General features: G+C 47.8%; 1 protein-coding gene across 1 annotated transcript; it reads right to left on the bottom strand.

The window, feature by feature from the left end:
• Positions 1–696: 696 nt before the first annotated feature.
• On the bottom strand, positions 697–7,179 carry TENT5A (terminal nucleotidyltransferase 5A). Its single transcript, XM_062572814.1, has 2 exons — positions 6,407–7,179; positions 697–5,634 (listed from the first exon to the last, which is right to left on the bottom strand). Exons 1-2 carry the CDS (start codon positions 6,818–6,820, stop codon positions 4,855–4,857), a joined length of 1,194 nt encoding a protein of 397 aa, XP_062428798.1. The 5' UTR covers positions 6,821–7,179; the 3' UTR covers positions 697–4,854.
• Positions 7,180–17,494: the final 10,315 nt, after the last annotated feature.

Below are 17,494 nucleotides of genomic sequence, written 5' to 3'. Positions count from 1 at the left end.
ATTAAAGACTTGAGCCGTTTCTCCCCTCCCAATTTAATCTGTCGACCTCTCCCAGGGCTTTGCATGGTGTTGTTGGCGATTCGCACCTCGCCTTTGCCCTCCCTCTTCCACAGGCCTGAGCCCTCCTCCCTCCTTTAAAACACACGGCGGCCCACCAGCTCCCTCGGACTATTCCTCCGTTCACATAAGAAAAAATAAAAGACTCATGTCCGGATATCTGACTGTCATTTGTCTCTCCCCCACAAAGCAATTAAGCTCAGAAAATGGGAAATAACTCAGCCCAAAGCAGAGGGGCATGCACCGCGGCGCAGCACGGCACGGCACGGCGCGGCGTCCCCCAGGCTCTTCCCGGGGCGCCGCGGGCTCCTTTGCCGGACTGCCCGAGACGTCGGGGAGCCGAGCAAGGGGAGGCGGCAGGAGCGGGCGCCCGCGGGGAAACCAGCCCTCCCCGCTTCGGGGGCCGGCTCGGCCCGGCACGCGACTTCGGCCGGTCCTCGCACCTCGAATCCCTTCAACCCAGTGTTTTTGGTCTGGTTCCTTCGAAGCCGGGCAAACTGGGCCGGCAGAAGGCAACGCTTCTCAGAAGGAGTCGTGCTCCAGCGGGAGCGCAGCCCTCGTCCCCTCTCCCGGGAGCGAGCTGGTACTCGCTAGGAACTGGCCAGAGCTACTCCAGACACAGAAGACAGCAGACACAAATCAATAGAAAAAAATAACTTCTTTTTATTTACAAAAAAAAAAAAAAAAAAAAATCCAAATATTGGATGCTGTAAACAAAATTCACAATCTGTTCCCTCTAGAGCCTGTTTTCCATCAGCTCTTTTTCTGCCTGTGACAAAGCCTATAGTCAAAATGTTCCAAAAGAGCAATCCAAGGAGCAGTTTGCTGCAACAGGATGCCTTGCAGAAGGCAACAGTTGTAAGGAAATCTGAGGGAAAGCATATCTGCACAGACTCCTACGGACTGCAGAAGCTTGCAGTGCTTTAGCCAAGCTGTCTTGAAATTCGCAGGCTTTTCTTTTTTTTTTTTTTTTTTTTTTTTTTTTGCTTTTTTCTATTTATTTTTGTTAGCAAACCATTATTACAACAGCAAAACAGTACACTGATTTCCTTTCTTGCAGGGGAAACTCTCTGCTTAAAGAAAACCATACAAAAGAGTATATTCAAATAGGAGCTGAATATGCAATTACATCTTTTCCTTTGCTGTGCAGTCTTATCTAACACGCTTCATTTTCAGTTAAAAAAAAAAAAAAAAAAAAAAAAAAAAAAAAAACCTTCCTTTGAACGGTAAACTGGTAGGAGCCTATGACATGATGCAGACCAAGCATTTAACAAGAGGTATTTACAAGATTTGTGAAGGCTTCTGTGCAAGATAAAAACTTTTTTTTTATTTTGAAGTATAATATTAGAAACTACAAAAATATGACCTTTTTGGTGTTCTAATTGCCCTTCTATTTTTAGAAGAAACTTTCTTGCATTTGAGGAGATGGAGCTGGCTCAGAAAAAATAAAATAAAATAAATCCCATTTCGAAGCTCTCGGTTGTTTCACGATAGCTACATTTAACCAAGTTTAGCTCCCTCTTGGTTAGCAATAAATTCAGCTGTGGCACAAACAGTTTTTCTGTAATCAGGTCAATGTTTTTAATCAGTTCAGCTCTTTAAAAGGGGCACTGTCTCCTGTAGCAAGTTCTAACCTTACATCTGATTGGATGGGAAAAATGCAGCCTACAAAGCAAGAATGCAGTTGTTAACTTTCAACGTACCAGTGTGCTGAAGAGGAGGGAAAAACTAAATAAAAAAAAAAAAAAAAAAAGAGTCGGACTGTGTGCAGGGGAAGGTGTGCAAACCACAGAAGTAAACCAGCTTTGAAAAGGGGTTCTTATTTCACTCTTGGCCTGAACTCACGCCTTCTTCCCACCACTAATACCATGCACCTTTGAAACTACCAGTCACAGATAAAGCAAAGCTCTACCAGTTCCCGCACTTGATCACTAACATATGCAAAACAGATCCATAATACCTATATAATATATATAAAAACATATTATATATGTATCAAAATGCGAACGCTGAAAGGTGCAGTTTAGCTCAGAGCCCTGCTGCATGCACTATAAGATAACTAGCTGCTGTCACTCAAAAAAAACACAATAAAATTTGAGCTGAAAGGAAATAAAACAATTTGCTTTGAAGCAATGGAAAAAAGAAAAAAAAAAAAGGTCCTTCAAAGGAAAAATACATTGTGTCATGTATTATCAGCATTTTGTGGTTGTGGCACAGCTATAGATTCTCAAACCCTTTTAAATAGCGGATGACTCATTTATTTGCTGCAAATAGTTGTGGTAAGAGAAGACATACCACATTACCAGCTGATCCCATTTCCCCAGCGCTCCCCTCAGCTTCCGTTCGGAGCCCTCCGAGGAGCCGCGGGCGAGCGGCAGGTCCCGGGCCACGAGCGCGGGGAAGGGGGCCGGGAAGCAAGGTGGGGGGCAAGGTCTCCGGGCAAACCACGCCAAACTGCCTTTTCTTTCTTCTTTTTTTTTCCCCTAACGATTCCTGAAGAATTCCCAGGGAAGGTGCCTCAGTAAACAAATCAGGTTCCTGCTAAATCGCCTTCGGAGATAAAAGGACATAAGCGGAACAAAAATAGATGTACCTTGGTTGCTCTGCAGGGAAAATTCACTGCCGGGAGACGAGCCCTGTCCCTCGCCCTCTTCCCCTGCCTCCTTGAACACGCGAGCAACCAGGCAGGTCGCACCGCGTTTTCTTTCCAAAGCCCTGAATCCCCCCCCATCTCTTTTTTTCCCCCCCTCTTTCTTTTTTTTCAGTAAGAAAAAGCAAAATATTAGACTCAAGTGTCACTTAGTCATTAGGTTTTCAAAGGCCAACAAAGAATTTAACACCTTCCAAGATGTCACTGAAGTGAAAACTACAGCAGAGGTTGATTTTCCTCCTACTGATCTTTTGGGAGAGGAAATGAAAGTGAATAGTTATTGTTCCAATGTAAAGTGATTCCATTTAAATAAAGTACAGTACTGAGGTTGTAAATGCAGTGTGACAACCAGATCAAAGATGTTTAATATTTGCATAAAAATATATATATATAATATATATATATTTATAAAATATAATTTTAAGCAATCGTGCAACACTCTTAAAAAGGGTTCATTTCACATTTACTAAATTCTAGTGGTCCTGGAATGCATAACGCATCCTATTAAAATATTCCTTTAAATATTAACAATTAGTGTTCAAATCACCAACTAATACAATATCCTTTAGCTGTCAGGGGGTTTAAATAAACCTATCTTTGATCCACGTTCCACTGAATTATACATCATGGAGGTATGCAGTCACGACATTAGTGGGTTAAATGTCAAAATGGCATTACAGTACAAAATAGTTAAAAAAAAATAGCTAGTCATATGTTTCTCCATTTGTGGAATTATTATGGCTCACAAGCAACCCACTGAATTACTGTAATCCTTGTTCTTGCAACCAAAGACATTATCTGAATCCCACCTTAATCCTGACTGGTTCATCTACTCCAATTTTTTCAGATGTGGGTTAAAAAAATTCACTGCAAGGTACCCACTGTCCTATGACATCCTGTTGCAAACTGGAAAACACATAGTACTTTATTTAAACATTCCTTAATTGCTACATTTTCCTAGACCATATTAATATATATTGTGTGTGTATATATATAGATATACAAATATAACATGTACATATATACACACACAAACATATATACACACATACACACACGTACCTAGGATAATATCACACCGACGTAACATTAACTCTATACAAGTATTTGCCAAGAAAAAAAATAGGGCACTTCCTCCACCACTTATTCACAAGCTTATGTTATTCGTTTTTAATCCTTGTGTCCCTGATAAAACAAAATGCATGGTTAAACCACAAAACTATATTTTCTCACTTCAAATTTTATGAAGGCATCAGGCACTTTTGATTACTATTGGTGTGTACAAATATAGCAACATCTGTTTTCTTTTATATATATATATGTGTATATATATATATATATACTCTACTGTATCTTCTTTGCTCGGATAACTTCTCTGTGAAATCTTTGGTCCTTAAGTATATTTTGTTTGCCACAGCTGGTTCTCTTGTATTCTCACATTTTTAAAATGTGAGGCATGCACACAGCTGGAAATATTGGACTTTGTCATCGTACGTGCTTCTGTTTTTATAGCTGTACCAATCTACTACTGTTCATTTGGAGCAAACTGTTTCTGTTAAAGCATTTCTATTCAAGCAAGCTATACATTCTGCGGGATCATTCCATAGATGGCACTTGCTGCAAGCCCCAAATGCAGTAATTCCAATATACATTTTTATTCAGCTTATCTCTGCTTTATGCCTCTACTCTTAATTCCTGAATATATATATAGAATTGTTTTTGTGTTTTTTCATTTTTGTTGTTTTTTTATTTCTTTCATATTCTCCCTTTTGCAGATCCCATTCTAAAGTGAGAACAAAAAAAATTTTTTTTTAAAAAAAAGAGGCTTTCCCACCTTCTCTATGCCAAAGCTATGGGAGTAGGTACTGCCAACCCATATTGTCATCAAGCATTCCTCCCTCACTTCTTTCAGCAGAAGCTGTTTGCTTTTAATGACAGGCCTCTTGTGCTCTGGGGTAGGATCCAATTATTGGGGGGTTCCTTCTAGATCATGCTCCCGTTATTTATTAAAAGAACCACAAGCTTTTACCAAGCTTGCAAACCAGAGCAGATCATCATTGCACAAAACACCCCATTTCGCAGGGGCGCATCGCCCCTTCCTGCACATTAAGAAACGTTCTCCCCGCCAGGTCTGCCAATCGTGGTCCTTAATTACAGGGCAGCCAAGTCGAGTAGGTGTGCTGCTGGCAAGGGAACACCGTCTGAACCTGGGCAATGTAGTAATTGCTGAAGTTGGCATCTGCTACATACGGGGCTGGCTGGTAATAGCAGGTGACATTGGCCACATTGGGGATGATATTTTGCTCGGCTAGGACCCGGATGGCCAGCATGGTGATCAGGTTAAGAGTCTGTCTCCTCTCATGTCCCATCAGGCACACTGTGCTCTCATTCACCACACCGTGAAGGGTCATGAGATAGTCATACTTGCGGTCCTCTAATCCCACAAAGTGGTTCTGCAAGTAGGACTCCAGCTTTCTCTGCTGCTCTCCAATGTCTGAGAAGTCAATGAAAAATCTCGAACACATGTATCTCTGCAGGGACTTAATCTCGGATTCAGAGGCAGCCCTAAAGCCCCTTACCAAAAGGTTGCAGTACTTAAGTAGACCACCTCCTCGGATTTCTTCTGGGTTTCTGGTGGCGATTATCTTGTTGCAGAGGTGATCAAAGGCTTCTTGGAAATCCCCATAGACGCTCTCACCAATGATAGTCGGGTGAAAAGTTTCGGTCATCGGATTCTCTGAGCACTCATAAAAAAGCAGCAGGGAGTCTAGCTTGATTTGAAAGGAATCGACACTGAATTCAAACTGCCGCCTCAGAGAGTCCACAAATTTCAGCTCCACATTTTTGCCACTGTTGTTGGACAAGGAGATGAGACTCCATCGATCTGAATCATTGCATACCTTTACCATTTTCTGCACATAAGCTTCCTACAATCAGAAACACAAAATGAGCAAATGAAGACACAAACGCAAGGGATTTCCCTTTGGCAGCACTTGTTTGTGTTCTCCCCCACCTCCACCCTGTCCTACCATTTCACAAGGGATTTTAAGGAGGCTGCAAATACAAACCCGAAGAGATATGTTTAATGTAAGAGCTTGGAGTGTGGCTATTGCACGGGAATGACAGGGGAGGACATTCTGGGACTGTGTCGTGCGAGGGAAATATTTTGCAACACTGCTTCTTTCAAGCACCTCTAAATATATCTGCACACAAGACGGGTGGCACACCCACCAAACATCCACGCACTAACACACGAAAGGTCACGGCTGAAGAAAAACCCACAGAAGTATTCGCCCTCCTCAGTCTGCTCCTTCAGTGCAGATTCTGCAAATCTACCCCATGTTCAAAAAAGAAAGAAAAACTGCAAAAAAAAAAAAATCTTAAAGGCATTTGGCATTCAGCCTAACTCACTCAAGTGGACTGTCGTGGGCAGCAGCAGACGTGCCTCCACACCACGGCACTTCCCCACGCGAGAAACCGCCCGCCGCCACAGACATTTTCTCGCTGCGGATGGTGCTGCCCTGCCCAGGCACAGCCGAGCCGAGCCGAGCCGAGCCGAGCCCGCAGAGCCACCCCGCGCCAGCGGGGCCGGCGCCCCCGAGCAAGCGCCGCGAGCAGCGCCCGGCCGCTCCGCGGGGCCCCGCGGGCCGCGCACCACCGCGCCCCCGGGATCCTCCGCGCCTCGCCGCGCAGCTTTACCTTGAGGGTGAGCGGCGTGATCTTCTCCTTGTTCACCCCCTCGGGCAAGAAATCCAAGAGGCAGTCCAAGACCACGTCCTTCACAGTCTGAAACTCGGCCTCGCCTTTGAGGTCGGCGCAGAAGATGAGGTCCAGGTCCTTGTAGCCCAGGCCGCTGTGCTGGTGCAGGACGTGGCTGGCGGCCGAGCCGTTGAGGCGCACGTCGCGCACACCGATGCCGCGCAGCTCCAGGCGGCTCCGCACCACCTTGACGATGAGGCGCGGCTGCATGGCCAGCGTGGGGAAGTTGCCGCGGCCGTGGATGGGGATGGTCTCGCCCAGGATGCGGTCCAGGCGCTGCACTTGCTCCCAGCTCAGCACGTTGCAGTGCGCGCTCTCGCCGCAGCCCGCGCAAGTCCCGCCGTCCTCGGCCATGGCGCCGCGCCGCCGCCGCCGCCCGCTCTCGCTCCGCGCCTGGCAAAGGCGGGGGCAGCCCGCAGTGAGCGGCGCCGCTCAACCCGCACCGGAGGCGGGGCAGCCCGCGGAGCGGCCGCGGAGCGGCGCGGGGGCGGGAGGACGGGGCAGCGGGGCGGGGGGCGCTGGGAAGGGGCAGAAAAGGGGGCACGGGCTGCGCGGAGCCGGGGGGCGCGGCGGGCAAGGCGCCGAGCCGCAGAGCCGCCGTGCGCCCGCCTCCCCGCCGGGGCAGAGGCCGCCGCGCCGCCGGCTGCAGCCGTCCGCGGAGCCGCCGTGCTTCTGCCCGCCGAAGGTCCCCGGTAGTTTTTATACGGGCTTTCTCCGCTCTTCCGGGGCTCCGAGTCACGGCGCCCGCGTCCCGCCCCCTCCATCTGCATGGCCGGCCTCGCCGGTGCCCCCGGCACGCCCCCGCCGTGCGCGCCCCCGGGTCGCGCCGCTGCGCGGCTCCCCGCGCCGCCGCCCGCCCCCGCGCGCCGCCGGGGAACCCGCGCAGCGCCGCCGCGCAGCGCCGCCTTCCCCCCGCAGCCTCCCCCCGCCCCGCGGCAGCAGGCGCCAGGGCCCGCGGGAGGCGCGGAGGGGCTGCGCCGCGCTGCGCGACCCCGCGCCTTTGCCTTTCCCCTTGCCGCCGGCGCTGCGCGGCAGCGGCCGCCCCCGGGCGCGGCCGGGTTTCCTACCGGAGCGCTGGGGTCTGGCGAGGGAGGCGGCGCGGGCAGATGCCGAGGCGCCTCCGCTGCGCGCTGCCAGCCGCTCGGTGCCCGCATTTTCAAAGCCGCCCGCGCAGCGCGCAGACACCGCCCGGCGCTAAGCGCGCACAAGCGGCTCCCCCAGGCTCGCGGCCGCCTCCGAGGAGCCGTCGGGGGGGTCCCGCCTGCAGAGCGGTGTTTGGGGGTCGGGGCGGGGGGGGGCAGGCGTGCAGAGACGCCTTTCCCTGCTTCTGAAGCGCCAGCGCGTACCTCGGCGCGGGACACGGCACCTCGGGGCCAGGATGCCCGAGGGCGAGGGTTGCTGCGCGGCCCCTGTGCGAGCCGCGCACAGCTCCGCACCGTGGCGCGGGGCGGCCGCAGGGGCCGCGCTCGGCTCCGCGGGGCGCCCGAGCCCCGGCGCGCTCTGGGGGGCGGCGGGGCCGAGGGGGGGGGGGGGGGGAGGAGGGCGCGCGCCGCGCCGCGGGGGTTCGCCGCTGCGTCACGGCCGCCGGCGTTCGGCGCTCTGTGACGCGCGCCGCGCCGCGCCAATGGCCGCGCGCGCCGCCGTGACGCGCGGGCGGCGGCGGCCGTGTGAATGGGCCGAGCCCCCCCCGGGGCACTACCGGGAGGGGGGGCGGGGGGGGGAGGGGCCGCCCTGGCCGGCTGCAGCCCGGGAACCTCCCCCCGTCCCCGGGCGGCCACCGGGGGGGAGGGGGGGGAGGTGCGTCCCCTCCCCACCCCGAGGGCCCCGGAGCGCGGTATAACCGGGGAACCCCCTCCGCCCCCCCCCCCCCCCCGCGGTCGCTGCCCGCAGCCGCGTGACAAGGGCGCCCCCTGGCGGGCGCGGGGAGGCGGATGCGCTTGCAGCCGGGCCCGCACACCCGGCTCAAAGCTGCGCTTGGAGGGCGGGCTGGGGGGCGGGGGGGGGCTTGGGGGCCTTGGCTTGAGGGAGCCGCCGGGGCGCGTCCCGCCGCCCGCTTCGCGCCTGCCTCGCGCCCTTGGGCCGCCAGGCGCGGCCTTGGCAAAGGGCGATTTCACTTTGAAAAGGATGCGCGGCCTCTTCCGTGGGCCGGGAGCTGCGTCTGTAAGGGCTGGCTGCACCCCCCCCCCCACCACCACCCCCGTGCAGGCTCCTGGCCACTGGAAAGCGAGGTCAATCTTTTATATATATAAGTGCAATAATAGAATTAGCAGAGACGCAGACAGCTGCACCGCAAAACAGAGTCAGAGCGGCTCTGAGGCATTCAAGGGGCTGAGCTGCGGGACTACTGCAATTTTCTGACTCAGATGCACATCTCCTTGCACCCCGCTGGTTCGTGGAACAAATACCCTGCCCGGCATTGCTTCGGTTTTGCAGCGTAAGCTCAGGGCTCGAGCAAGCCTTGCTTTGGGATGCTCTGCAACTCTAAGGGACGTGGAGGGCGCGCGAGCCCTTCCCGGCTTACCTTGCTGCAGGAGAGCGCCGCGCTGCTGGGGGGCCGTGGGGAGGCCAGCGCAGGGCCACGTCTCCGCGTGAGCCTCAGGTGCCTGTTGGAAAGCCAGGGCAGAGCTCTGTAGCGCCGTGCGCCAATGCATTTATCAAAGAAGAAAAAAGCCCAAAACAAAAGGCAGGAAGCTTTTAAAATCTGAATGTGTACAAGTGAACGCAGCTTGAAAGCAGCCGTGGAGGACTGTATGGCTGCTGGCAGACTGCACACAGCTTGTCAGCCTACTTAGTTACTTTAAATAAATATTGAGACTAAGAGGGGCAGCAATTAATGACTTCTTAGGCAAGTCAGCAGTACCGCTGGACTTGTCCTCTCCTCACATGTGAAGCTAGGCCAGCCCACAACCGTGGTGGTGGGGAACCATGGCTAGAAGTAACTAACATTTCATTTGACTTGTGTTGCTCTGAAATTTTACCAGTATTTCAAACACTGCAGAATGCATTGGTACGTTTACACTGGCCAGTAGGATTTAATGCTGTTTTATATGCATCACGTTTCATTTCTCCACGAAGTACCATTTTTAACCTGTTTCCCTTTAGCCTGTTACCACTTACAGCTCCACGAAGAAAAAAAGCAGATGATCATTCCGGAGAATACTGTTGGATCAAAGCAAATGCGAATGTAGTTAAGAAGGAATTAATTTCCATTCTGTGTGTTTATGAAAGGAGCAATGCTAGCCAAGCTCTTATCTCCTGAGCCCTTTCTTAGTGTAAGACACCGTCAAATTACATCCACTCACTTGGAACAAGAGGAGACATCATTTGCAGCCAGAATTGTAACATTTACACTTCTTTTTAGTTCAAAGGGATACACAGGATATTAATCAGCATGCTTTTTGTATCCATGAAGAATTATTTAATCAACATGAAATTCTGTTCGCATCTCTTCCCTGATTAATACCCACTAGATGGATAGGTTATTATTTTTCTCTATCTAAATACAGTAGAAATGGAACATTATTAACAATAGGTGTCACCTCGAAAGTGAATGCAGATTACAGAAGAATATATTCTGAGAATATAGAGCAGAATGCATAAGAACATGTAAGTGGGGAAGGGGGGGAAGAAAATTTTTTAAAGCTCTACAAGAACGATTGAGACTTTGATAATGCGCAGTACACAGAACAGCATTCTGAAATGTCACGTTACTTTAAACAAGTAGAAATATCAGAACTGTAGCAAGAAACTTAACTAGGGTTAATTACATCTAGAGAAATTTAGAAATATTTGTGTGAGTTATAGGCAACAGTCTAATTATGACTGCTATCGGTAATACGGCTGCTGTTAAAAGCATTAATTCAACTCATGAACGTTCTCTGTCCAATGACAGTCACTGTGGACGCTAGAGAGAATTTTGATCACATTACTCAAGCACATTGCTTTTACTGCCCAAGCAGTCAGTGGGAAGGCAAGACGTGTGATGCGAACCATGTCTTTCTGTATGGTCCCACAATATCGTTCAGTTAGACCCTAGACCTCACCAATACTTTCAGTTCTGCCTCCAAACAGATGGAGATTAATAACAATAACGTGGTTTTGTATGCGCTTGGGTATCTTTGTCTAATGAATTCCTTGGTGCGAGCTGTTCATTCAGCTCTGCTGCGTAAGAGAGCATAATCAGCAGGTGATTTCAAGAATTCTTCCATTCTAAGATTCTAAGAATTCACCATTGAATTTAAGAATTCTCAATATTTTCTTATCAAACCCTATAGTCCTTGGCCATAACGGGATTCTGTCTCCCTTTCACCCATTACATGGTACCTAAAACAAAGAAGTACTCTCCATGTGGAAAAAAAGAAGGAAAAAAAACCCTCTAACTGTGTCTGTTAGCTTGGAATTGGGTGCAATGGGCGCAGATCCGTAGAGGAAAGCAGTAGCTTTGGAGTCCCCTGCACCTACACTGCCCCCAGCACCGGGGGGTTGCTTTGGACTGTGTTTTGTCGAGGGGCCCCGCAGCCCCACTGTGCCTGTGTTTCAAAGCTATCTGAAGGATTAGACCACATGGACCATTATGCCTCTCTGAGGAGCTGGAGCACATTTGGTGAACGGTCAGGGCAAAACTTTGGGGTAAAACTTCCAGTTTCGTGGGGTTTTTTTTCCCCCATGAAGAGTTTGGGTGCTACAGCAGCCGGCCAATGTGCAGTACCGTGGGACAACCAGGGAATCCAGGGAATCCCTTCCAAGCAACACTACATCCATCCAAAATACTAACATTGATTCAGCCAGGGGTGTCATTATTCATTTTTGTTAAACAAAATCATAACATACATCAATGCTGTCGTCATCACTAGATAGTAAAAGTAGTAGCTCTCTGTCTTGGATTGACTTGGCGGAAGCAAAAATGTTCTAGGAAGGGCCGAGGAAATAAAAAGATTGCTGGAGTAATATCCTTCCTCCTCTTATCCATTTCTTTCTAATCCTTTATTAATGGCAGTTATTCACAATAGAGAGAGAAATAGCAGGTACAGCCATGAGTTTTTTTCTTAATGAAAACATTTCTCTTGGGAATGTTAAAAATTAAAATGGATGTCCAATACATTAAAAAAAGCAATAGGCTGTAGCAAGATGAGCATCCAAGGGACCGTTTCCACATAGCTGAAAATGCAGTACATCAAGTGTGGATTAACAGCATGGGCAGAAGGGAGCCTCAGGGCCCCTCTTAGCTGGGGGGGAGGGGGTCTCAGTGGGGTGCTCCCAATCACACAGTGATGTAGCACCCCCACAATCCTCCCCACCATTCCCACTGCAGCTGTATTAGTATCTTAGCACGACCAGCTGCTGAACTGGCCTACTTCAACGTAAGAATCCAAGAGCAGTTAAAACTTTTTTAAAAAAGGAAATTTTTACCTCCCTTTTTTTTGTTCTCTGCTTGCTGAACATGGAAAGACATAGGTGGGCACCAGTCATCTGAAAACTTCTTAATATTGCTCACTGCATCGCTACACAATTTTCTTGCTGGAAACAGCTGATAGATGCATCCTAGCTGTTCTCCACTCAACAAGTTGAATTTATCAGCTCATCTCCAGATGCAAATTTCTGGGGCGTTTAGGCTGTTGTGCCATTTTCCCTTCCTTCACGTTGCCTACCGTGCTCCTGGTGGCTGCTCTGTGCAACCTTGGGCTCCATCCCTCGTCTCCCGTCATAGTATGGCTAGGTGAAGCACCAATGTGCTGGATTCATTGGGACTGTTTTCTGTGAGGTTACACAGCACACTAGAGAGTGTAAAGAGGCTGGGGAGGTTTTTCATATCAGGACTCAAGCCTAATTTTAAAACCCTTTTCAAAGACCTTTCACATACATGCACAAAGAAGTTGTCTGATACTGAGACAGACATGTCCTAGAGTTAGCACTGATTCATTTCCAAGATTTATATCCTTGTTTGATACCATTAAAAATTATTACATTTTGCACTTGGATAGTCTCTGAGCATTGTTACAGACAAAGGAGACTTCAAAACTAATGTCCTTTTAATAAAATGAAAATCAGAGTTATTTGGAAAATGATCTTTCAAAGATAAATAGAAGAAATCTTTGTGCTTGCAGAGTACTACAGTTATATTATTTTTCCTCTGCCAGTTTTTACTGGAAAGATGTTTTACTCATCCTGGGAAAAATGTCAATGTTTGGATTAAATGCTGTGCTGTTTTGAAAAGGTACAATTTAAAATAGGCCAAATTATCAGAATTTTCTGATGAGACTGCCAGTAGCTCTCTGCTATTCTGCTGAAAAAGTGTGTGTTAAATGAAACAGTAGCATTCAACATGTGCATTGTTGCAACAGCTACAGGCCAAAGCAGGGATCAGGGCACCAAACAGTTTGCACAGATCTAACCAAAGACATATTCCTGCCTAAAGACAGGAATCTAAAGAGTCTATAGTTAAAATGCATCAGTAAATACCAAAATAGCAAACCCATCATCATTTACTCCCACAGCAAGGAGTGTTAGGATCACGTCCTCAACAGGATCCTTCGGAGCAGGGGCAGACAGGAGACAGCAGAGGTCTCAGCAGCTCAAGACAAAGCAGGGGCTATAGCCCCTCCTGAGCATCACCAGAACATCTCCAAGAGCGTTTAGTGCTGAGAGTAATACCACACTCCCCCTCCGTGCCAGGCACAGCCATCCTACCCTGCAAGGCATGGAAAGATGCAGTCCTGGCAACCCCCTTCTTTCCAGCTCACCTGCATAAGACATAGCTGTGCTCTAAGACTGAACATAGCACTACTCTGTGGTTCAGTTCATTACTTACCAATACTGGTACCTTGTGTTTAAATGCAATTAAAATGAACTCTACTAAGTATTCCTATTCAGATGGGAGAGGAGCAGAGGATCTTTTTTTTTTTTTTTTTAGAGACTACATTTTCCATCTGTACGTGAGAGAGTTGAAAGCTTCAGCTCTTCTACCCACATAGGAAAGACAAAGCCCCAATGTTTCATGACTCATGCGTTCATGCAATCCCAGTTGTACATGACTGATAGAGTTTTATTGCTGATTTTACTTTTCCATGTTTTGTTTATTCTACAGTGCATTAAGCTCATGTGGGAATACTCCGGTGGATTTCAGCATTCTGCATTTTAATCAGGAGAGCTGGAGAAATACATCATTTCAGATTTAAACAAGCTGTCCTGCATTTGGAGCGGTAAACTGTAGTGTGAAAATACACAATGTGAACTAACAGGAAAACTGGGTTACTGTTCATTCAAACAGAACCGGATTCATAGATTCAAAGCCATACCTTAGTTTTACCTACTACGTAAGAAAAGCCATAGCATTTTGCCAAGTACTGTCAGTGTCAAGAACGTGACTCCTGATGGAGTTAGGGCACCTTTCAGTTTTGGTTTAAAGTCTATACAGAAAATTAACTATATTCTTAGAGAGAATTATTCTAGCACAGAATTACTCTCACTGTTAAAAACATGCATAATATTCCTAGTCAGAGGGCATGTTTACACAGAATAGATTTCTTTGTACTAAATTCAGTTGCCATACATTGACATGACATGTATTCACAGCATACAATTCTTAGCAGCTATCAAAAGGTGAGATATACATATTCTCTGCTCCTGTTTAAAACTGCATATCAAAGTGATACTTACAAATGTCTGGGCAGAGGCACAACATAAATTCTTCAGCTGACATCCCACACTGCTTTGCATCTTACCTAAGCTGACCTCTCTAAGTCCCCTGCAGATAGTGACCAGATGTGAAGGAAGGTTACTTTTCATCTAGTTGCTCCTGGGCAGCCGAAACTAGTCCGTTTATAATTACACACATGTCAACAGCCAATACATAACTATTATTACCAGCATACAGTAGGCTTCAGTCACCCATCTAGAGGTATAAGGATGCCCTCAGCCTTTTTAAGAGGAAAAATGAGTGCCTTGAAGACAAAAGGATGAAATCCAACATTTGAGGAAAAAATCAGTAACAGACCATGCAAGTGAGCCCACAGCCAAACCACTGTGCGGCAATAGATCAGAAGGATGAGCGAGCCCTTTTCCAAGGAAGCAACGACCTGGAGGGTACCACAGTCCATTTGTGCATATTAGGAGAGACAAGTAGGCTCTCTAGTGGCCCCAGTGTGCCACCATCTGAAAATCACGGTTTGTGACCTTAGCTAATAACTTTTCTAGTACCCACTGGACACCGCTGCATTGAACTAATGTTCACTGCTATCTCATCTGGATTCTGGTGCTGCCTGTCAAAATACTGTCAGAGAAGAGTGCTTAAGCAGTGAGCATGGAGAATAAAGAAACTAGGCAATTTATGGAGTACATTTCAAAGCAAAAGTATTTTTGCATTTTGCATAAACCTTTTTTCCAGGTAGAAAGGGGAACACATCATGAGTACAAAAAAGCATTCTTTTCCCATGCGAGATTTCTCTTCCAGACATGAAAATACTATGGGTCAGTGCCTGAGGCAGGCTACATGCCTGCACTTCACTCAGAAGCGTGCAGAGCTACTTCTGAAGAGGAAAAGGCTCCAGGCTTCATTGCCACTGCTCTCACTGAGATGCTGCAGGATCCCAAATGGGGCAGACTGCATCAATAGCCATTGCGTCTCACAGCTGCAAGTTACCACTGATATTATATCCGAGACAAGACAGGGGCTATGGGACTCCAGCCCTTCTTCAGCATCACCAGAACAACAGCAGCAGCATTTAGTGTTCAGAGACATGGGCCAACACAGTGCCACAGCTGCAATCCAGTTTTAGCTTAGAGAGAGCTACAGACTCTTGCTACTCAGAGGAAAGTGGTTGCTTCCATGAGTTGCTGGAGTTCCCTAGGTTGCTGGAGCATAATGCTCTTCACTGAACTCTGTCACTAACTGAGACCTGGGTCTCGCAGTTCTTGCAGACCTCAGAAATCAGCTCGACCTATGAGCCTTTTCCTGACTGGGAAAGTGCCAGTCCCAGATCCTACTCTCAGCTCCTACCAAGTTCAGAGCTCAGCTGCAGCCCCAGCTTCTTAAGCAGCTGAAGCAGCCTCTTCTTCAGAGCAGCAGTTTCTGGCTCCTAGGTCCTGCTGAGCTCAGCAGCAGCCCAGCTGAGCTCTGAATTGTAAGCTGGCTTTGTGCACTGATAAAAATAGTAAGGCACAAATAATGTTAACACTGAAATAAGGACAAATGTTGCCTATCTGTTCATTTTTACTGTGAAACCTTCACACAGCTAAAGGGGCAAAGACTAGAATTCCAAGCACAAAAATGCCCTCTCAGCCACAGCACTGCACCTCTTACACTTCTTGCTTGTTCCCGGACTCCTTGGGCATGTGAAGTTTCAGGTGGACTCTGCTGAGGGATAAGGAGGCATCCCAGAGTGTAACCCCAGCCCACCACTGGGACTGCAGGAAGGAGCTGAACTGGGAATGGAGCCTTTATTTCTAGCTCTGATGTTTGGATGTTCCCCATCACAGTGGAAATCTTTTAAGATAGATCCTCTGACTTGATGCTGAGCCAAAAATATGAAGAACACTTTGTGAAATTTCATCCTTTTGAAATAGAGCCCTGAGCTTGCCTCCTACTCAAACCCAGGCCTAATCTTATCCTGAGCAACAACGCTGGCTCACTGCAGGTCCAGATTTGGATACTGTCTCAGGTCTTTCCTGGCATTAAGGAATTTCATTGTGGTTGTAGCACTGTGCATCTGAAAATGCAGCTGAGTGCCACAGTCCTATGAAGTGACTTGGTGAATGAAATAAAAGTGAATGGGATACTAATATTATCAGTCCCTGTTTTTTTCCTCTTCTGGAGATCAGCCTTGCCTTTCAGCATTAACTCTCAGAGGCTCTTACTCATTAGAATAACATTTGTTTCATTTGCCACACAGTTCCAAATAATGCTTTGTCAAGGAGATCTGTTGTCCGAACGCAAAGCCGCAAAGGAAGATTTATATTCCATGTGCCAAATTTTGCTCTCCTTCCTACTAGAATAACAGAGGCAGGATTTTCGCTGTAGATACACAGAACTTTATCAAGACACTGTGCCTCTGCACAGAAGGCTCAGCACATGCCACCAGATTATTCCTTGAGGTGATACATAAAAGCCTTCTGTTCAGGACAACTGATTCCCCCAAAATCCCATCCCACAGTCTCAGAGTATCCTTCTGATAACAGCCCTGTGCTTCTGACCTGCCCAGTGATGAGGCAACTTCTTATGAAAAAGCTTCCCGTGCTAAGCGCTGGTCCACCAACAGGGTATTTCACAGCAAGGAACCAGTGGTACATTATTCCTTTCTTGCTGATTACATCACACTGTGTGCCCACTTGAGACAGGTAATAATACGTTTTTATCATTTTAAGATGACAAGTACCCACAGCATAATTTATGGCACTTTGTTACTCTGAAAATTTGTACTTTGATTGCTATTAAGTAGCACATGCCCCATAAATGTTTTTGTACCACGCATTGTTCCAGCATCTGTCTTAGATTACATTATCCATGTAAGTAAATCAGTAAAATTTTAAAAGCAGCTGATCTCCTGCAGGCAAAGTGACTTGTTTTTCCCATTAATTGAAGTGTGCAGCTTTTCATCACTCACTACCTTCATCATCTTCACTTCAGTCTTGCAGAAACTTAACACTTTTTATTATGAACCACACTGACTCTGGATATGCCCAAAAACCAAACAAGATCCATGCCCCATTGCACCAGCCCCACTGTCCCAGAGGAGCAGGCATCCCCCACTACAAAAAACAACTGACTACATGGAAGCAAATTCCATGTCAGCACTGCATATGGTGCAAAGTAAAAAATAAGTTAAACAGAAAACCAAAAGCAAGAAGGAAGGAAGGGGACAGAAGAGGTGAGAAGAAAGAAAAGAAAAAAGCCGAAGGGGAAGGTCTCAAGACTCAGGAGAAGAGACCGATCAAATGGGTAGTAACTTGGAAGAGAGGAAATACAGACCAAACTGAAGAAAACACCAAGGACGTTTCTGCTTCGGTGGCTTTTGCTACTGTTGTACCAGCTTT

The sequence above is a fragment of the Rhea pennata genome, chromosome 3 (assembly GCF_028389875.1).
Source record: "Rhea pennata isolate bPtePen1 chromosome 3, bPtePen1.pri, whole genome shotgun sequence".
In the NCBI taxonomy this organism is placed as follows: domain Eukaryota; kingdom Metazoa; phylum Chordata; class Aves; order Rheiformes; family Rheidae; genus Rhea; species Rhea pennata.
This window is presented reverse-complemented; position numbering and strand designations above follow the sequence as displayed.